Source organism: Aethalodelphis obliquidens, unplaced genomic scaffold (assembly GCF_003676395.1).
Source record: "Aethalodelphis obliquidens isolate GAN/ISIS:26980383/991018 unplaced genomic scaffold, ASM367639v1 scaffold1, whole genome shotgun sequence".
Classification (NCBI taxonomy): Eukaryota; Metazoa; Chordata; class Mammalia; order Artiodactyla; family Delphinidae; genus Aethalodelphis; species Aethalodelphis obliquidens.
In genome coordinates this window covers 68,814,122-68,836,250 of record NW_020837945.1, presented here as the reverse complement: position 1 = coordinate 68,836,250, position 22,129 = coordinate 68,814,122, and the positions used below count along the sequence as shown (strand labels likewise).

The 22,129-nt window shown below is 39.6% G+C and overlaps 1 protein-coding gene across 2 annotated transcripts in view; it reads left to right on the top strand.

Annotated features, from left to right (window-relative positions):
* The window catches only part of HACD2 (3-hydroxyacyl-CoA dehydratase 2), a 91,750-nt gene that overhangs the window by 58,392 nt on the left and 11,229 nt on the right, over positions 1 to 22,129 (top strand). For both annotated transcript variants that reach the window (XR_003432835.1, XM_027106609.1), the window contains exon 4: positions 3,126 to 3,214. Coding sequence is in view for 1 of the 2 variants with exons in the window: in XM_027106609.1 (XP_026962410.1) it covers positions 3,126 to 3,214 (89 nt within the window). In the remaining variant the exon portion in view is untranslated. The remainder of the gene's footprint in view (positions 1 to 3,125; positions 3,215 to 22,129) is intronic.

The window sequence follows — 22,129 nt, the reverse complement described above, 5'->3', positions numbered from 1 at the left end:
GGATCTTCCTGGACCGGGGCACGAACCCGCGTCCCCTGCATCGGCAAGGCGGACTCTCAACCACTGCGCCACCAGGGAAGCCCGCAGATCCTGGACTTTTTTGATCCCTACCCAAATATAGCAGCAACCCTGGAGCACTGCTCAGACCGTTAGCAGTCTAGCCCATTGTTTCAGTGGTAAAAAAAGAAAGAGCAGAAATAAAAGGAAAAAAAAATCATGTTTTTATGTGATGAGCTGGCCTTTGAGTTAAAAAAAAAAAGCTAGAAAGAGTGGTGATCTTTCCTTGAGTGGCAAGTGCTTAATAACTCATTTAGGAAAACTTTTTGTTTGTCAATCTTTTTTAGTTTTTCTTATTTGAAATGCGATCTGGCTAAGTATATACACTTAATGTTTGACTCACTAATTAGCCTCTTTGGCAGTATTACATATTATATCATCAGGCTCTGTACTTCATTCGTACATATTTTTAAATAAAAGGTTTATTCACATATCATTCAATTCATTCATTTAGAATGTACAGTTCAGTATTTACAGTTATGCAACCATCACAATAATCAATTTTAGAACATTTTCATCACCCCGAAAAGAAACCCTGTACCTATTGGCAGTCACTCTCCATTTTCTTCCTAACTTTCCAGTCCCAGGTCACCACTAATCTACTTTGTCTCTATAATTTTGCCTACTCTGGACATTTCATGTAAATTGAATCATACAACATGTAATCTTTTGTAACTGGCTTCCTCGCTCAGCATAATGCTTTAAGGTTCATTAATATTGTAGCATGTATCATTACTTCATTTCTTTTTATTTATTATTTATTACTTTTTATTTATTTTATTTCTAATGTCCCATTATATGGCTTTGCCACATTTTATTTCCATTCATCTGTTGATGGACATTTTTAATATTTCCACTTTTTGGCTAATATGAATACCACCACAAACATTCATGTACAAGTTTTTCTGTGGGCATATGTTTTCATTTCTCTTGGGTATATATATTCCTAGGAGTGGAATTGCTGGGTCATAGGGTAATTCTGTATTTAACATTTTGAGGCAGACTGTTTTCTAGAGTGTCTGCACCATTTTCTAATCCAATCAGCAATGCTTGAGTGTTCCAGCTTCTCCACATCTCCACTTGTTATCATCTGTCTTTTTAATGATAGTGGGCGTGAAGTGTATCTCATTATGATTTGAATTTGCATTTCCCTAATGATGCTGAGCACCTTTTCATGTGCTTATTGACCATTTGCATATTTTCTTTGGAAAAATGTCTATTCAAATTCTTTGCCATTTTTAGATGGGGTAGTTTTTTTTATTGTTGAATTATGAGTTCTTTATATATTTTGTATATATTTTCTTATTATATATATTTGTAGATATTTTCTCCTACCTGGGGGTTTTCTTTTCACTTTCTTGATGGTGTCCTTTGAAGCACATAAGTTTTTAATTTTGATAAAGCCCTTTTTTTTTTCTTGTGCTTTTGGTATCATATCTAATAAACCATTGCCTAATCCAAGGTCACAAAATTTACATCTATGTAAATAACTCTATTCCAAGAGTTTTATAATTTTACCTCTTACATTTAGGTCTTTGATCTGTCTTGAGTAACTTTTTATATAAGATGTAAGAAAGTATCCCAGCTCCATTCTTTGGCATGTAGATATCCAATTGTCCCAGCACCATTTGTTGAAAAATAAATATTTTTCCATTGACTTGTCTTGGCACCCTTGTTGAAAATCAAGTGACTGTAAATGTGAGGGTTTATTTCTGGACTCTCAGTTCTATTCCATTGATTTATATGTCCATACATTTATATTTTTCTTTTATTCATTCTACAAAGGTTTATTGAGCATCTTTATATGCCAAGCATTGTGCTTGACATGTCCATTTTACTTGCTTTTGAGAACCAAATCCTACCTCTTCAAAGCCCAGATCTTCTTTAAAACTCATTCTAAGATATAATTTTCTTTCATAGCCAAACCTATAGAGCTTTATATGATTTGCACATGGTCTTTTGGCAAGTTGTAGTTTGTCCAACTATATAAATGTCTAGAAGTCTGAGTGTATTTTAGAGGGCTTAGAAGAATGAAAATTGATCAGGGATAGTCCACTGAATGTATTGAAGGTGAGGTTAGTTTTAAAGCGGAAGAAGAATTTACAACCCGTGATGAGGGGTTCCTGGCAGGTGTGGAGTTGCCCACGTTCAACTTGACAGGTCCGGAAAGTTGTTAAGTCTAGTTGCTGGTAGCGTAAGACCAGTGAGAAATGGTGGAGAGGCTGCTGGACTGCATACCCATAATTCTGCTTCCAGATTTTATTTTTGTAGCAGTTCCTTGCCAGTGTAAAGTTAACAAAGATAGGAGAATGTTTTCAGATAATGACTTATTGCTGGGTTTAAGATGAATTAAAGGAGGGAAGAATTTTATATAATGGTGGTGGCTGGTCTCTAGATTGTGGTTGTAGGAACTGAAGGGAGAAGCCAAAGAAATGTAAACTTAGCAGAACTTGATGATTATCTGAAATAACTAAACATGATTCCAGTGTTATAACTTGAGAACATTGTGAAGATAATTGTACCAATGCTTACTGTTAAGAACAAGGTGAGAAGAAATGGTATATAAACTTTGATTTTGTCCACTTGTTGGCAGAATCTTCAAGTGGGTTATAAAAGATGCCAATTTAACCATCAGATAGTATATCATATCAAGTCTGATATCCAGGAGCTTCCAATATTCCAGTGACACAAATACCATTGATTTTCCTTCCATAGTTGCCTGTTCATTTTTGAAACGCGTATTGTAAAAGGAACTTTCAATGTCTAATTTTAAAGGTTAAGCAGTGGTTTTATTTTCTCTACCTGTATAAGTGGTTTTGAAAGGCCTACGAAAGGTACCTAGATTCTGTGGTTTGCTATTGCCATTAACAATTTTATTGTTTTGAGGGAGGAAAAAAGTTTTAATATTGACTACATAGAAAAACATAGTCTATATAGCAATGTAGATAAGTTTCAGTTGCTTATGATAGTTTTGGCTTTAAACATTAAAATTTGGATGTTTTAGAAAATCTATTACATTTTGAAACTAGTACAATACATTTATTTACCCATCCTAAAATTTCTTTCAGGAATTGTTCCATCTTCTGTTGTCCTGACTTCTTTCCAGGTGATGTCAAGAGTTTTTTTAATATGGGCAGTAACACATAGCGTCAAAGAGGTAAGTGTTTAAATTGACAAAAATAAAATACTATCAGCTTTAACAAATGTTAGTCAACTTTTCTTTCTCACATGTGTGTTATGGCTAAAGATGGAACTCCAGGTCATATCAGTATAGCCCAGATAAAAATCCCTCGTACTGTAGGAATTGGGTTACTAGTGGGAAACATACCCCAAATATGCAGTGTTGTGAAGAGAAGACTTATTACACAAAGTCCTGAACTCTCAGTTCCCTTGGAGATTGGGCTGGTATGGATGTGGTCTGCACCTCAGTTATATTTTTCTGCTTTCTTGTTTGGATCCAGCACCATAAACTCTGGACATCTTCATCCTTGTAGTGGGACCATTGTGGAAGTGAGAGACATTAATGCATTCCCAGAACAGTCCAATCTTTGTAGGACCAGGGGAAACAAACTTGTTTCCACCCAGCCCACCAGGGTTAATGGAATTCCCAAGTGTGCTGAGTCTAGTGGTTTTGGGAGGTCTGGGGTGGTGGATACCTGGGCAGGCCCAGGGATCTGTGGATACGCTCTGCTGGGGGTCTGGGGTGGTGGATACGCTCTGCTGGGGGTCTGGGGTGGTGGATACCCTCCGCTGGGGGTCTGGGGTGGTGGATACCCTCTGCTGGGGGTCTGGGGTGGTGGATACCCAAGCAGGCCCAGGGATGCTTCTTGTAAGAACTGGAGGGATTTACCATGGGTGTAAATCCACAACTAAGCTTTCATTTTCTGGTATCAGGGAAGAGAATTGTTTTCTATTATGTTTTTGGCTTTTTAAAAGTCAGTTATTACTTGCTAATGTCATCGTGAGGAAGAGTACCTGTAGCCACCAGGAAGATTCAGTTTTCAGGTTTCCAGTCCCAGTAACTTATCACCAGCATTATTGGGTTCTTTAGCCTCATGAAATGTGCTAATCCCTTAGCATTATTCTGGTTTTTTCTTTGTCTTCTGTTACTCTGAAATCCCTGTCAAAACATTTTGTTTTTCAGAATTTACTTAGACAGTTTCATTTGTATTTTAACTAATGATTTTTTAACTTGTTATTGGTGTATGATATACATACAGAAAAATGCACATAGCTAATGAGTTTTTAAGCAAAATTGACTAAGCTAAGTTATTGTTCCTGTTATAGATTCACAGACTTTTTCTTTTAAGCTCTTTCACTCCTTGAAGATGTCTGTCTACACTTTCTGTGTAGGAAGAATGTAAAACAATCTCATACTTTTACATGATCACTTTTTAGAGTAATCACATTTCTTAAAACAAAAAAAAAAAGTCAAAAACAGGCAAGTAAATCCTAATGTAGCATATTGCCCCTTGACCTCATTCTTGTTTCTGGAGTCAGGAAAAGTTATTGTTTTCATTGGTTTCAAAGTTCTTTCTGTAAATCATTTTTAACCTGTATTTCTTCCTCCTTTACTTTTGTGTATACACTCTGTCCTTTCCATTTTAACCAGCAACCCGAATTTTTAATTTCCCAATAGTCTTAAGTGACTTAAACTTTCTCCCTAATAGTAACTCATTTATATTCTTAAACAGGTAATTATGTACTTTCGATAATTAAATGAAGATAGAGTGTTTTCAACTCTGGAGTGTTTAATCAGTTTGCCAGTAGAGTCAGACCCTAGGTGTCCAGGTGATGGGTTGTTCACGACCTCTGCTTCTCCTCTCCTCTGCTTCAGTAACCACTCTTCGGGCTTCCCTGGTGACGCAGTGGTTGGGAGTCCGCCTGCCGATGCAGGGGACGCAGGTTCGTGCCCCAGTCCGGGAGGATCCCATAGGCCGCGGAGTGGCTGGGCCCGTGAGCCATGGCCGCTGAGCCTGCGCGTCCGGAGCCTGTGCTCTGCAATGGGAGAGGCCACAACAGTGAGAGGCCCGCATACCGCAAAAAAAAAAAAAAAAAAACACTCCTCTGCTTATTAGCACTTCTGACAAACGGGGTGGTAGACAGACAGATAAATCAAAAATGATTACAGTTCAAGTTAAGCAGTTGTTACCATATTGCTGTTACCGACATTTGCCAGGATTTCCTGGGCAGAGCAGGAAGACAGCTTGGATTAGAAAGCTATTAAATGTCTCTGTGGATTACAGCTATGTTGACCTGGCCATTGCCCTCAGTAACCTCCTGCCTGACAGATGCACAGACTTGACATTTAACAGATGGTTTCACAGGTAGTGTCATATTTGAGCCTTACAGTAATTTAAGTTATATGCTTGTTAGATTTGCGTATTCATAATTGTTTCTCTGCAACCAAACTTACCCAATTTCTACTATTGTTAACATATAATTTTCTTAGGAATGTAGTAAATTTTATTGTCTTTCTGTCACCTCTTGGGTCCTCTTCTTTTCACATATACCCTATTGATTAATTGACCTACTCCTTTCTCACGTAAATAGTATTTGCTGTTCCAAGATCACACTTCTTTTCTCCTCATTCCCCTTTTCTTTGAAAAGAACCCATTCATCGTTTTGTTTATGGCAGTAGATTCCCTCCTGGCCCACCCCAAGTTGCTAATAGCTAATAGCTGTTGCTGTGGCGTTTCAGAGGCCAGTCTGCTGTCTGTGACCTGTTCCTCACCCCCTTCTCTTGGCCAAAGGCTATTTTTCCTGCCATAGAGTTTCGTGTTAGCTATAATTCAGTTTGTTCTATACAACATTACATATGGCTTCCCTGTTAAACTTCCATTCTTCTGTTTTACCGAAACATCTTTAAAATATCTGTATTTTCTTTATATCCAGCTTTGTTTATTTTAATGGTGGGAATCACATAACCAATGCATAGGGAAATTGACCTCAGAAATAACTACTTCATAAAATATATATCACTTTCTCATAGTAATGTTCAAATTCTTTTCACAGTACTCTACTTTCATTCTCAGTTTGTTTTTACATCATATTTCCCTCTAAAGTGGACACAGGTTCTTCATTTTCATAGCATTACGTTTGGATTTGGACTCTTGTTCCACCCTCTCTGGCCTGCTTATATTTTCTATGCTCATTCCCCTGTTTTCTGTAATTGTACATGATGTACTAAGGTATAGCCTGTATACCTTTTAAGACTAGATACTACTTTTTTCATATTTGAGGTATATTTTCTTTTAAGACGCCCGTTAGGACATGCATCCTTACTTGTCATTATAATTCTTTACTGCATGGAATGCTAGTCACGTAGATGTCACCAGGTATATCATAGAACTAAAAGGTGATCAGATGGTTTTCTTTAATGATGTATAAGGACCCACCATCACTAGCAGGACACCTTGATGAGCAGGATATTAAAGAAAACATGTCTCTATGCTCAAAAGCTTTTTCTTGACCTAACAGAGCAAATAACCTTCCCACTTCTTTCCTTTTAAATGGACTTTTTATATAAGCAAAGTAAAACTTCTGATAAAACAGACAAGCTCAGGGTGGGACATAGGGTTTGAGGGATACAGGAGGGAATCAGAAATTCTAGCTAACCTGTTTCCTTTCCAGTTTTCCCACCTGACCTCCAGAACTGAACTGGCTTCTTTCCCATTCCTTAGCCAGGCTGCCCACTGCTACTGCCACATCAGGCCTCTATGGGCATTTGTTCCCCTCACCCTCTGTTTGGGTCTGTGTCTTTGTCTCCTCATTGATCTGAAAAAAGATTGACATTTTTCAGAGTGAATTGCAGTGGGAGATGCCACCTTCTGTCCCTCACTATGACCCCCCTTCAGAAACAGACAAGTCCACAGGGCACATATTCTTCCTTGTCCAAAAGTAGCTAAGCCAAGCCCCAGATTCCTGGACACACAGGTAGGCCACTGTCCCTTTTCCTGGCCCAGCCCTCTTTGGAGAAGCCCACACACATCCTCTCCGGAGTTCTTAGTGTAAGATCGCCATGTTCTTGGAGCAGAAGTCCCAGGGCATGGGCAGCGGTTAAGTAAGAAGTTGCTGGGCTCTCGCTGACTTTAGCCTAAGTGCAACAAACACCTTCGACACCTTACCAGCGGTAATTTGTGTAAAATAGACTATACTCTGGAGTGCTGAGCCTTCTCTCCTTTCTTCCTCACCCTTTGCCACCATTGGAGAAAAGGATGTTTGCCCACATTCCTTTGGAATGCTCCGTAAATTCTCCTGATTTCACCAGTCAGCTGTTTCCCACTTCTTTCTGGCATGCCACTGGGCTCTGTAACACTTAATCTGCCGTCTCTGCTAACTTCTCAGCAAGATGCCTACAAAAAGCTTGCCATCAGTGTTTAAGAAAGTTAGTAACCTCCAGTTATGATAAAGATATCATTATGCTGTTTGTTGTTGTTTGATGCGTTACAGTTTACAGAGGGCTTTATTAAAATATGTTATAATTATCCACTCTTGACAACTGTCTCTTGAGGTAGGTTGTAGTCTCCATTTAAAGTTTGGAAGCTAGAGAGGCAAATGACTGTCTGTCAAATGGCAGAGTTGAAAAGCAGACTTCTGAATTCACAGTCTTCCCACTGCATCAGAACTTGCTCTCACCGGTTAGAAATGTGATGTAAACACATCCTTATTTTTCTGTGCTAACCATACTTTCTTCATCCCGTGTGGAGTTGAAAACCCCCATCTCAGACCCAGAAGCACTTTTCCTCGTCAGCGGTTCTGTCACACCACATGCATATGATTCCCCACTCAGATCGTTTACATGTGAAATGTACAAAATCAGTTGTAGGCCCTGGGTGCTTTTCTGCAATGCTTTGCCCATGTGCTTCTCTGGTTTTTTAGTGCTCATTTTAGGGCACTCTGATTAAATCTCTCCAATTAATTGGCCTTTCTCCATGAAAATTCCAAGACTATTTTTCATACTGGGGTTTATGGACTATTTGGAACAGAATTACCAGAAAGCTTCTTAAAAATGCACTTTCCAGGTCCCGCCCCACATTTGATAAAGAATTTTGGGGAGTGGAGACAGAGAATCATCACTGTTATTAAGCTCCTTGGATAATCTGACGAATTCTAAGGTTTGAGAAATGCTCTGAGAAACTGTAGTGCTGTGCTGTACTTTTATTTGCCCTTCTTCTTTCTTGATTTTACTTCCCACTTCTGCTTAGTTTCCTCGAGACCTAACCAAATTTCACCATCTCTGTCCCAAATCTGAGAGCCATAGTCTCATTCTTAGAGAATGAAAGCCTGGAGTTCCCTTACCCAGCTAAGTGGAGGGACTGTGGAGTTTCTGGTGCCTTCTCCAAAATCTAGTGTCTGTGGAGCTGAGGCTCACTTGCATGTAAGAGGAAGCTTGAGGGGCCCACCCTGAAGTCAGAGGCAGATTTGAAACCATGGCATTAAAGAAGCTAAAGCATCATTTGTTTGGGGGGCGAGTTGGAGGGAAGGGCTCCATCCTGGGCAGGTGCTTCTTGTTGCCTGGCCAGCGCCACCAAGTAGATCATATATTATCCCAGGTAGATTGTTATCGTTTCCACCCGAGGAAATACTGCACAAACATCTCTCTTCTTCGGTTTTCTCAAGAAATGTCATCTTCCTTGGACACTTTTGTTATTTTCTAGGTAAGTCCAATTCAGTATTCTAGAACATGGAGGCTTAACAGCCATCATTTTCATGAGGAGTGGGTGAGTGTGCACTTCGACACTTAACCCTGTGGCTTAGGACAGAGCACTTCAACTTTCTGAGCCTTGCTTTTCTCATCTGTGACATGGTAATACTGGTATCTGTCCTGCTCATTTCACAGAGTTTTTGTGGAGATTAACTGAGGGGAATACGTGAAAACAAGGCAGCAGTGTTTAGAAATCAAGGTCTCTAGCATGCAGTTTTTTGCTGAGCAGCTTCTGAAACCCCTTATAAAGCAGTTTCACTTCAGAAGGATTGCTACTTCCTTCATAGATGCCACACAGTTTTTTTTTTTCTTCCTCTTTTCCTCTCCTTTTTCACTCTTGTGGAAGCTAAAGGACTAAGTACATTGGTGTCCCCGATACTCCACGATTGTTTTCCTGGAGGATACTCCATGATCCTTTTCCTGTTGTGCTGCATTATAGGTTTTCCTTCTCCGCTGGGTCCTCCAGCTGGGCTCACGGTGCACTCATGCTCTTGCTGCCTCTTGAGGTTGCTTCTCTTGTTAGCATGTTTCCTGTGGCTGCACGTGCTCCTTGTCCCTAACGGCCATCCATGAACATGGGCTTTCGGTTAGGCAGGAAGGGCACCTTCTTATCCATATCATTCAGATGAGGAGCTGAGAGGCTGCATCTGGGGCACGTTGTTCCCTCCTTGGGTACTGTGCTTGGACCAGAAGCCACGCCACTGTCTTCTAGCCCAGGCCATTTCCACAGTGGCGTTCCATCTCAGCAAAGGACATTGGGAGACATTCAGTATCTTTTGGCCCCTTGAGTGCTAAATGTCTAAAGTTCTCCACCCTACTCCATCTGTTCCCTTACTTTCTATTTTAAATATTTCTGTAGGTGGATTTGCATCACCTTCACTTTTAAAATTAGCACCTCTCCTAAAGGTGGGAAACCTCATTATTTGATTGCTAATCAGACACTGTCAGACTTTAGACAACTCCAAGACAGTTGTAGCAGTACTTTAATGGCACTTCCGCATCTGTTAATAACGGATACTTAAAGATAGTGTTACTTTTCCCAAGGCTGGATGGTTCACTTTGACATTGAATATATTTAGCATAGGTGATTTTGGCAAAATCAGGTTGTCTGTTTTTCCCTCAGTGTTTTTCTGTCCCTTTCCAACATTTTCTTGAACCGTATAAAAATGTTATTTCAAAATATTGCAAAATATTTAGATCCTTTTGGGTTCAGTGTAGGCTCACTTCTGATGTTCCATGTTGCATCTTTCTCCCATTGTCTTAGTTCTTTTGTAGTCCTTGGAAAACTTCAGTGGCATTCCTTTGTTCAAAATGTATTATACTCTGTTCTTTGATAATTAAGTCAGTTGTGTTTAAAATAAAATAAAACATCTTAAACCATACAAGTGAGTGTTACCACTACATCCTACAAGAACATAGCCTCCCTTTGTCAGTTAATAGTTGAATAGGTTCCAGGCCCAGCAAAATCAGGAAATCAGTTTCATTTGTGTTTAATGTTAATCTTTTTCTCCTCTCAGCTCTCCTCCACTGCACCCTCCTCCATCGGTGACCCTGCCCCACAAACACCCTCACACTTGAAGTTTCTCGGGACCTTTTCTTTTGCTTTCTTACCCCAAGGGCTAAATCTGACGTCATCCATTCCCATTCCTCAATTCTGGCACGAGAGGGAGCAGTTAAACCAGACAAACCCCCTGGAAGATTGCATGGTTATCTTCATTTGGGGGAATGTCATTCAGGGCAGGAAGGGCCAGGGCCTGACCTGTCAGCTCCAAAGGAAAGAGCCCCACTCTATGAGGTTCCTCTGGGACTCAAAGCCAGACCTGCCCCAGCCTGCCCAGTCCAGACTGCCCTGCAGGTGGCCAGGCCTTTCAGGCCTGAGCACTATTGGCTTCTTCCTTTCCCTCTGCCCCAGAACTTCCAGATCTTGGGTTACCCAGTGCATTTACAGTTCAGTTAGTCTTTTAAAGTATTATGCTGAAACGCTTCTCCCCCATTTAATTGACGTTCTGGATGTATCAGTGGTGTCTCCTACTTTCCTCCTAATTTTTTTTCCTTCTATTTCTGATAATGGAATTTCTGACACAGAAGCTCATTGTTGGAATGAATCCTCTTCAAGCATAAGACATTTTCATACTATTGGGTAGTATCTTAATATATGTAATTGCTGCTACTTAGAAATAGTAGGAAGCCTGTTTAGAGCCAAATCTGGATACTTGGAGTCCTGAGATTAACAAAGATGTTTGACTTTTGGCACTAGGAAACTGTCATGGAATAGGAATGAGAATGATGAAAGAAAAAAAAGGTTACCTTGCGTATAAAATAGTAGTTTCCCAAAGAAGCACCTGAGATGAGATTTACAGGCTGGGAGCCTAAGTGGTTTCAGCTTTGGTTATATGTCATCAGCTTGAGTTGAAGAATAAATAATGCAGGGAAGTAAGCCTGTGTCATAGAAGTGTGCTGTCAAGTTGTACAGTCAGTGGAGAGTTACCAATAAGTGAATTTGACACTCAAACCAGTTTTCATCCATGGTTTGAAAGTGAAGTGAATTCAGGTGTTTATTTCAAGCCAAAAAGGGTAACTTTTTGGTCCTATATAGTGATAGAAACATGTTGGTTACCAGCATTTTTCTTTTGGATATTTCCTCTATCCCAGGACTGTACAAAGGAACTTTTGGTAATGGCAGAAATGTTCTGTGTCTGTGCTGTTCGATATAGTAGCTACTAGTTGTATGTGAACACATATTGAACCCTTGAAGTGAAGTTAGAGTGAATGAGGAACTGAATTTTAATGTAATTTAATTTTAAATAGCCACATGTGACTGGAGTTTACTGTAGTTGTTCAGTGTAATATTATTTACCATTCTCTTTATTTCAGTCAGTTAGGTTCCATATATTTTATCTCATATGTGCATGACTCTGTGATTTAAAAAAAAAAAAAAAGCAGGGCTTCCCTGGTGGCGCAGTGGTTGAGAGTCCACCTGCCATTGCAGAGGACACGGGTTCGTGCCCCGGTCTGGGAAGATCCCACATGCCGCGGAGCGGCTGGGCGCGTGAGCCATGGCTGCTGAGCCTGCGCGTCCGGAGCCTGTGCTCCGCAACAGGAGAGGCCACATCAGTGAGAGGCCCGCGTACTGCAAAAAAAAAAAAAAAAAAAAAGTAGCCAAAGGAAATTTATATGGTATACTTGGTATGCTGTATTCTTTAAATCTGGGGATTTTTTGTTTAGTACTCTAGATTAAATTGTCATAAAAATCCTGATTGCAGGTGTGGGAAACAGTGTGGATGGTATTCTCATCTTTTGCAGAGGTAGCAGTTGATTAACTGGTGAGGCAAGAGGCCATATAGACCCTACCTTTGAGAGACCTGCAGTTTGGCCTTTGCAGTGGATTCACCATGATAACATGTCCCACATATGCCTTTGTTGAAAACCATTTCACAGGCCTTTTCTCTCCCATTTGAGTTCAAAGATACCATAGAAATACAGTCAACATTATTATCCCAGTGAGCTCAGAGATTCTCATTTCACACCGTAAAAGTGAGCTGGTGGCATACATCGTGAGCATTGCTAAAACATGTCAGCAAAGTCAAGGAAAGTTAAAAATTATTAGCTATAAACTGCTTTTAAACAGCTGTGCTCCACGGTACAATGAGTGGCATTTTTAAAGCATTGATAAATATTCATTGGAAAACTTTTTTAATATGTAGGAGGAGGAACTGTCTCTTAAATTATCTGCTCCTTTGCCAAATCGGTCCTTTATATGCTGTAGCTTTTTTCAGTATAACTGTATTTTCAGCATAAATATGGAGAATCAGATAACTTAATTAAAAATATATAAATGGACAAGAATACCAGTACGTTCAGTCTCCTGATAGTTGACCTGCACAGTGAATGCAGCAGGTAACTGGTCTCAGTGGGAATCTTGAAGATGACAGGGGAACCTGAAGAAATCATCCCTGTCCCCCTGCTCCTGTGAAATATATATGAAGTGTATTTCTATTGCATCTGGGAAGAGGGTTCAATAACCTTTTTTACCTACCCATATCAAGAAGCCCTATATAGTCAAGAAGCTCTCATTTAAAAGCTGTGATGCATCGTGGATAAAATAAAGCATATTACTAAGTCGTCTGCATTTTCCAGAGAGAGGACCCTTTTCCAGTCTGAAGTGACCCTGGTGCGCTTTGGGAGCTTGTAAGACGTGACTTGATACACATGTGTGGTTGTGTGTGGAAGCATGCTGAGGGTGTGCTTGCATTTGGAAGGGAGGGAGGAGACTAATTATTAGGCTTGATGCATTAAAGACTTTTAACTTGACTTTTCTCTAAGTTGCTGCCATAATCGTTTGTATTGCATCTTCTCCCCTTTACTATATTTTTCTCTGGCAAAAAAATTACCAGGATAACCAAAAACTCGATAATCATGCATCTCTTTTGCCTTCTGCATTGGTGCTGTCTTTTTAGGTCAAGTTTAGGGAATCTTTTATTGAGGTTACTGCTTCAAAGAAGTGTATGTTGAGAGCTTCAAGTGTAAAAACTAATCAAATTAACCAAGTTTTTATATACTACTTAATAGTTTTTAAAACTTTGGAGTTTTTCAAATAGTCATGTTACATTTGTGTAGCAGTTTGCCATCTGTAGCAGAGCTTATCAGTTGGCACCAGATGTCTGTCCCACAGGTGGGTGTTAAAGGAAAGTTCAAGGAGAGTATGATGACTAGAGGGTATACATCATCTCAGAAGAAAGGCCGTGCTCACCTCAGCTAGTGATTGGCAAATCGATCGAGTGTTATGCAGTCGCTCTTTTAAGAAAAAGCAGAAATACAGATTTTTTTTTTTAATGTGAAATCTCTAACTTAAAAAACTGGCTCAACTATTTTTTAAAGCACTGTACGAACTCAAAATATCTGTGGACCAGGATCATGGGACATTGTTTTAATATTTATGCTCCAGGGGATGGTATTCATAGCCTTTGAGGGTTTTTTTCTTTGTTTGTTTGTTTTCATTGGGGCCTTTGTTTTTATTTTCTGTCTTACATTTTTGCAATTCTTAAACCATCATAGAACAAAAGAACCTTGACATTTCACAGTGTATATTGCCAATTTCGTGTTCTTTTGACCATGTCAGTTACATTTCTGACAATGATCAATCCTGTCCCCTCTAGAGTGTTGGGTAGGCACTCTAGGATGATACATTTAGAGGTCTGGGGCGGACAGTGGGGTGAGTATGCCCCAGCTCTCCCCTATGCGGCCACAGTAACCTACTGCTGGGAATACTGTTCTCGGGCTGTCTTGCTGTAGTTAAAGGACTGTTGCTTCGTAGAATACTCAGACTGTATTGGGTATGTATGATCAAGGTGGGACTAATTATGACCCCATTCTGATGCAGTCCTCGTGTTTGAGTTTGGTTGAAGGAAATAGTTGCATGAAAACTTTTCAGTTAATAATGTGCTCTTTGGAGGTGAGAAAATCAAACAGAACTCAGGAAGATCATTGGGAAAGGCTAGCAGCTGGTGAGATCCTTAGACCTCCCAGAGTTGGTACAGGCTAATGCCTTTAACACTTACCAACAGGAAGCAAAACAACAACAAACAAAATATCATCTTGGTAATTAATTAAGCCTAAGAGGCAGCCACCAACCTGTACTGGGTCCCAGCAGTGGCTAGCATAGATAGTAGAAACTTAATACAGATTTGTTGAATTGAATTTTTCTTTCATGGAATAATAGTAATAACTGCTGTATATTAAATGGCTAGCATTTTACTAAGCATTTGATAGGTTTTTCTGACCTCACATCAACCATGCAAAGGCAAATATTGCCTCAGTTTCCATGTGAGGAAGCTGAGGCTGGGAGAGATAAGGATATGCAGCCTGGAAGCCTGGAGGTCTGTTTAATTCAAGAGTTGCAATGATTGGAGAAGAGGCTAGTGGTAGGAACCTGCCACTCTTCCTTCATGTTTCCCAGGAAATGGGCTGAGCAGATAGTAGCATTAAAGTTGGACTAATGGGAACATATTAGCATTCAGACCTGCATGTCTGTCATAAATATAGAATTGATCATGCATTGCTTGTTTACCGCATGCTTATACATTTTTCTCATTGCATGTTCAGAAAAGTTAATTTCATGACCAAGACTTGTTTTCGTAGGCCAAAACGTTTAACTAGGCCATCATCCATATCAAAAATTAGTCCTTAGTTATTGTGTTGTAATGAAAATAATTTTTTAACCAGTTCCCTTTGTCATTATAGGTTAAGAAAAATCTATGTAGATGCACATTTTTTTCTCCTTTAAAGGGGAAGAACATTAATATATAACTTGCATTTTCCATAGAAAAGGAATATTATTTTCTGGTTTGTTTACCGTGTACCCTATCATGGATTTTTAATAAACACTAAATCATGAAGGACACTTTACACATGAAATTACCATGTGAAAAGACGCTAATCCAGACATCTTTTTTTTTTAAACCACCACATGTCAATATTTATTACATTTCAACTTCTTGTCAAGGATGACATTCCTTTTAAGCAGATAACTAAGTGAGTTACATTTTTATTCAAAAAAGCTTCAGAAAGTTATGGAAAGGACCAGGATTGTCGTCAGAATTGTCCAGTGCCCCAGCCCGAACCTTCTGCTGACGTCACCATCCAGGCAGCAGCCCTGTGGCCTCACCCTCCCTGGGGAGCTGCCCTCCTCACCCAAGGCTGTTCCAACCAAGGCAGAGAACATGCAGGCCAGGCTGCAGATGGGTCAGAATACTCATTCAGTACCTTCTCTGCTCCGGTATGGTGCTAAGCACTAGGAAGCATGGGAAGGAGAAATCACAGGTGCTGCCCTTACAGGGCTTGCTCAGGAGCAGAACTGAGCAGTACGGTAGAGTGGGATAACTGACAAGGCGGGAAAGACAGGGTGCTGGCACCATGTCACGCTTCCGCTGCCCAGCTGTTTTAGCTCCTGAGGAGCTGTTCTGGTCTCCCAGGCCCTGTTGTTCCTCCTCATGGGGTGGTCTTGGGGATGCAATATGTTAATACATATAAAGCATTTAGAACAGTGCCTGGCACTTAGTAAGTGCTCAATAAATGTTAGGTACATATTAGCTATAATGTAACCTAATCTTTTCCCAAAATTATAGTGACAAATTTCTACACAACTGTGTTGAATTCTATGTCCTGAAGCAGAGATATAATTGACTTTTAAAAGAGAGATATAATTGACTTCCCATAGGAATGAATTCTTTTATACTTACTAAAATGGTTTCACAGTTAGCTGGTGAAAATTTAGACATAATTACTTTTACCATACTTAAGGAATAATTAGCCCTACTAAATGGGAGTTATCATTATCTTAATCATCATTATTATCCTAATCTAAAGCATTTATTGAAAGTCTGATTTTGCTTCTTAAGTAACCTAACCCCCTTTTCAAAGCGAGTTTTCGGACCTGCCCTTGGGGTACTTACAGTGTAAGACAATAGTGATGTCGATACAAATTTAGGATCAGCAATAAACCTGTTGTTCCTTCTCAAGTGTGCTCTTATTGGTAGTCTTCGTTATAAATGTTCTTGTATCTTCTTTTATGGTTATGGAGCCCGCCTCTTCCAGCAGATTTAGCGGCTTCATATCAAAAGCAATTTATAGAAACCAGATGATATTGTTTGCTTCTAATTATGTCCCCAAAGTGGTTGCTTAGCTGTCAGGTGATATTTTAAAATAATTTCTTTAGAAGTAATTTCAAATTTACAGAAAATTTGAACTAGAACAGTACGGAGAACTCTCATGTTTCCTTCATTCAGATTCCCCGACTACTGACATTTTACTACATTTGTTCCTGTTCCTGTCACCTGTTCCTCTATATTTATCTACCCGTTATCATTCATTTTTTTCTGAACCTTGAGAGCAAGCTGTACATGACGTCCTGTCACCCAAGTACATGTTTCATACACTCTCCTACATCACCTGCATAACAACCCTCCAGTCTGGAAGCCAAAACTGATACAATACTATGGTCCCATCCGCAGGCCTCATTCACATTTCACTAACTGTCTAAACTAAGTGTCCTTTTTTTTCCCTTCCTGGATGGCACATATTTGCTAAGTATCTTCTATGCTCCAGGTATTGTGCTAAGCACCAGGATACACAGGGAAAGGAGAAACATGGGTGTTGCCATATATACAGTGAGTTGTCAGATCTCTTTAGACCCCTCAGTCTAAGACTAAGAAGTCCTGATCTGTCTCTCATGTCCTTAACAGTTTTAAAGAGTATAGGCCTTAATTTCCCTAGGGTGACCCTCAGCCTAGATCCATCCAGTGTTCCCTCATAACCAGTTCAAGCCATGCATTCTTGGCAGAAATACCAGAGAAATGGTGCCATGCTCTTGTCAGGGTATCACATGAGGTGGCAGCACCATGACTATACCCATCCCACCCCTGGTGATGTTGACCTCAATCACCTGCTTCTGTTGGTGCCTGCCAGCTTTCTCCACCTTCAAGTCACCATTTTCCCTGTTTTATTGATCAGTATTTTTCGGGAATGATTCCTAGTCTCTATCAGCCACCTCTGTGATGGCTACCAAATGGTGATTCTCTACTTATGTCATTTCTTTTCCATGTATTAGTTGGCATCCTACTGTAAGGAATAGCTTTCCCTTTCTCTCATTTATTCATTTATTTATTTTATTTATATCAGTTTGGACTTGTGAATTCCTATATAATCCAGTGGATTGTAATCTGTTATTTACTTTGATGCTAAAATTGTCTGTGATTTGGTCAGTGGGAACCCTTTCTTCTTGTCCTTTTGACTTGTCTTCATCATTGTTTGAGCATTTCCTTACTTTCTGATAAAAAGATTTCCAGAATCATCTTGTACTTCCCCTGCCCCAGCCCTGGAATCAGCCATTATGCCAAGGAGCCTGGTTCCTTTTAGTGGAGGATGGTATATTTAGGAACCAAGATCTGGTAGTTGAGGTGCTCCTCGCTACTGGGATGTTATTGCTTCTTGGTCCTCTCAGTAGAGAAAGCTACTATATACATATATGTATCAATACATCTATATGCATATATACTCATACACGTGTATATCTAAAAGTATTTACATCGCTGTATGTGTATATGTGTATACACACACACACACACACACGCACACACACGCACACATAAAATCATGAGCTCATACCGATTCCTCCAATTACAATTCAACATCTTGGTGTTCTTTCTAGCGACTCCCTTCCATGTTTGTAAATACCTATTCCAACAGTGAGAAGTCCATTTTTTAATATATTGATTTATTTGCTCAGTTTACTTATTTACAACATGTCACTGATTTTCCAACCATACTAGCCATCTCTTACACCTGCCATCTCTATGCCTCTCCCTCACCTCCCCATCCTCAATTGCAAGAGAGATGTTCTCCCCACAGCAACAGGGGAGTGTGTGTGTATGTCTAAAGCCCAAGAAGACAAGTCAGAACTGTTCAGAGTTTTGGGACAAGACCTGGATTCAACTTCTGTAAACCTCACTTTCCTCATCTGTAAAATGGGGGTTCGAAGAGGTAATATATGTTAGAAAGTGCTTGGCAGGTAGTATGAGTTCAGTAACTATTAGGTATAATTATTTTTACTGCTATTGTGATCATAATTATTAAAAAGAGGTTATTCCCCCCCAAATTAAAAATGGGCAAAAGACATTTCTCAAAAGAAGATACACATATGACCAACAAGCACATGAAAAAATGCTCAACATCTCTAGTCACTAGGGAAATGCATATCAAAACCACGACGAGATGCCACTTCATACTCATTAGGATGCTACTGTCAGGAAGAAAAAAGGAAAATAACAAGTGTTGGTGAAGATGTGAAGAAATTGGAATCTTTTTGCACAGTTGGTAGGAATGTAAAATGGTGCAACCAATGTGGAAAACAGTTTGGTAGTTCCTCAAAAAGCTAAACATTGAATTACCATATGATCTAACAATTCCACTCCTAGGTATACCCAAAAGAATTGAAAACAGGTACTCAAATAGATATTTGTACACCCATGTTCACAGCAGCATTATTCCGATAGCCAGAAGGTGGAAGCAATGCAATTGTTCGTCAGTAGTTGAATCAGTAAACAAAATGTGGTATTTACGTACAATATAATATTCAACCTTTAACAGGAGGGAAATTCTGATGCGTGCTACAACATGGATAAACCTTGAAAACGTTATGCTAAATGAAAGAAGCCACACACAGAAGGACACATATTGCATGATTCCATTTAACTGAGGTACCTAGAATGAGCAAGTTCTTTTTTTTTTTTTTTTTTAATTGAAGTATAGTTGATTTACAGTGTTGTGAAATGAGTAAGTCCTTAAAGACTAAAAGTAGAGTGGTGGTTACCAAGGGCTGGAGGGAGGGAGAAATGGAGAGAGATTATTTAATGGGTACAGAGTTTTTTTGGGATGATGAAAAAGTTTGGAAATGGATGGTGGTGATAGTTGCACAGCATGGTGAATGTACTTAATGCCACTGAAATATACACTTAAAAATGATTAAAATGGTAAATTTTAAGTTATATATATTTTATCACAAACATAAGGAGATTACTAAGATTTTAAGATGACATAACATGAAAAACTTGCCTATATGTATTCTTTTAAGACTACATCCTTTTTCCATAGCGTCCATTGGTTATAGATATATTGCCTCCCCCACCCCCCAGCAAAACACAACACATACACACACACACACACACACACACACGCAGAGTCTGCCAAAGGAAGGCTGAAGAATGATATTTGTAGAGGTTAACAGACAGGGAAAGTTGGGGGAGTCAAATGAATCTAAAACAGGGTTGACTTGTGGGCTACATGTAGCCTGCAATTTGTGATGGTTTTTACATTTTTAAAAGGGTGTAAAAAAACAACAAAAAAGAATACCTGACTAAGGCCGCATATGGCACAGAGCCTAAAATATTTGCTGTTTAGCCCTTTTCAGGAAAAGTTTGCCAACACCTGGTCTGAAACGACGCTTTGGACTAAATTGTGTCCCCCAAAATTCATACATGGAAACCCTAAGTCCCCCAGTGTTATGGTATTTGGAGGGGGGGCGTTTGGTAGGTGGTTAGGTTTAGATGAGGTCATGAGGGTGGGATCTTCACGATGAGATTCATGCCTCTAAGGCACTAATATCCTTGCACATGATACCTTTTACATATTTTTAGAGAGAACTTCCCTCTCTCTCTCACGTTCCTCACAAGGAAGCAAACATGCTGGCACCCTGAGCTCGGACTTCTAAAACTGCGAGAAAATACATTTCTGCTGTTTGAGCCACCTAGACTACGGTATTTTATTATGGCAACCAGAGGAGACTGAGATAAACATACTGTTCACAGTTCTGCCGAGAAGAGACTCTAGTTCTCACCTCCGAGATTTTACCAAAATCTGTTCTCTTCACAAATGAAAAACGTATCAAGAAGAGGAAAGAACACCTACCAGAGAAAGCATGATCAGGGGATTTCTTTGAAATAACCAGAGTGGTAAGCAGTAGGTTCCAAAATGCTAAGAAGAATAGGGTTTCTACAATAGTGATTTTCTTATGTGGCACCAGCTGTTTTTCTTTGAATGTAATAAAAATGACAGCTTTTCATATACTGATGCTCCCTGAGCCTTTTCAAGCAAACAGATGATGCTATTTGTTTGTAAAGGTTTTTCTCTTGTACCCATTTGTTTCTCCAGCTTGAATTTCTTTGTAAACTCCCTTGGCTAAATTACACAAGCCACCCACTCCCCACGCCTCCTCTCCCTTTGTAGAGCAGGGGGCTGAAACCTGCTGTCCACGGTGTGGAGGGTCCAACACGCAGCTCACCGCACCAGGCAAAGGAAGGTTTCCTGGCCAGCCAGGCTGCCCCCGGTCCATTCCCCCGTGTGTGCCATGATTGTGAACATGCAGCTTTGAAACATGGCTTCAAGACATTTTTGGTCAACCTAGCCCAAACCTGCTCATTGATCTTCCTGGTTTTAACTCATTCCATTCTACCCCTATTTTGTGTTATTGGATAGTTATCTGCAAATTAGATAAGCTTGATCTCTGACTTTATGTGAGCCCCTCCCTAATAACATGTACTTCCTATTGATCTGAAGATATCATTTGTACAGAATGATCATTTTCCCCATCCTTAGTCTTTTTAAAATTGTGACATGGTCTTCACAGCTGGATTCTGGGAACAGACTGTTTTCACATTCATCCTGAGTCTGAGTTTGTTACAGTTCTTTTGTTTATAGTCTAATGGGGCGGTGGGACAGTGAATCAAATAACCTGCAGGCTGGATCAGAGTGGGAGGCGGTGGGGGGGGGGGGGGGGGGGGGAGGCTTCTTTGTTTGCTTTTCCCTTATTTGAAGACCTCTAAGACTCCGTAGAAACTAATATCAGGTATCAAAAAGCAGGCCACTGATTATGATTGAATTGTTTTGCTTTACCAATATCTGTTGAGCTCCTACTTGAGAAAATCACAAAGTGCTTTTGGGAATCAAAAATGAATAAAACAAGCTCCCTGCTTTCAAGACGATTACAATGCAAAATATTAGAAGAACTTCTTGTTTAACCCAGAGGTCTTTAAGGAAGGCTTCAGTCCATAGCTGTAAAAACATATCTCTTTAAGATGAGGAGGATTACAAAGTCTATCAAAAAGCAAAGTGTGCTCTTAAATTATATTTTAGTATAGATGGGTTTTAAGCAAGGATTTGGGGACAGACTGAAAAATGAAACATGAAAGCTTTAGAGGGGTTTAGCTTTTGCTTTACTTTGGCTAATATAAGAGTGCCAGGAAAACAAAAAGTACCCTTCCTCTTGACAGTATAAAATTCTTATTATTTTTAGAGGGTAGTAACTATGGATTTATGAAATTCTTTGTGAGAGCAATTTAGTTAATAGGTATGTAAATGACTACTTATTTCATTGTGTAGGTGGATCACTCCATGTACACTTTCTGAGGAAGAATGTAAGTGCTAAATTAACATTGCAAATGCAGAGAAGCAAAAGTTAAGGTTAGAATGCCATACCTTTGTTGTATTAGATGTTAGGAGTAAGACAGAGACGATCCATCTTGTAATTGAAATTTGTTTGATTTCCTCAGTGGAATTTCTTATTCACATTCAACTCTCTAACTGCTCTTTTCGGATGTAAGAAAATATAAGTGAATTGGTGTGCAAGGTTGTTTCTTATTATCGGTTTCCAAGTGCCAAGGATCATCATAACCTAGCTGGGGTGGGAAGAGGGGGTGCTGAAAGTTAATACCACGGTAATAAATTTTCATGCAAGATTTGCAGTCTAAGGCATCTAGTGAGAACATCCCCTAAAAAACATACATAAGGAGCTCTGTTTAAAGTATATTGTTTTGG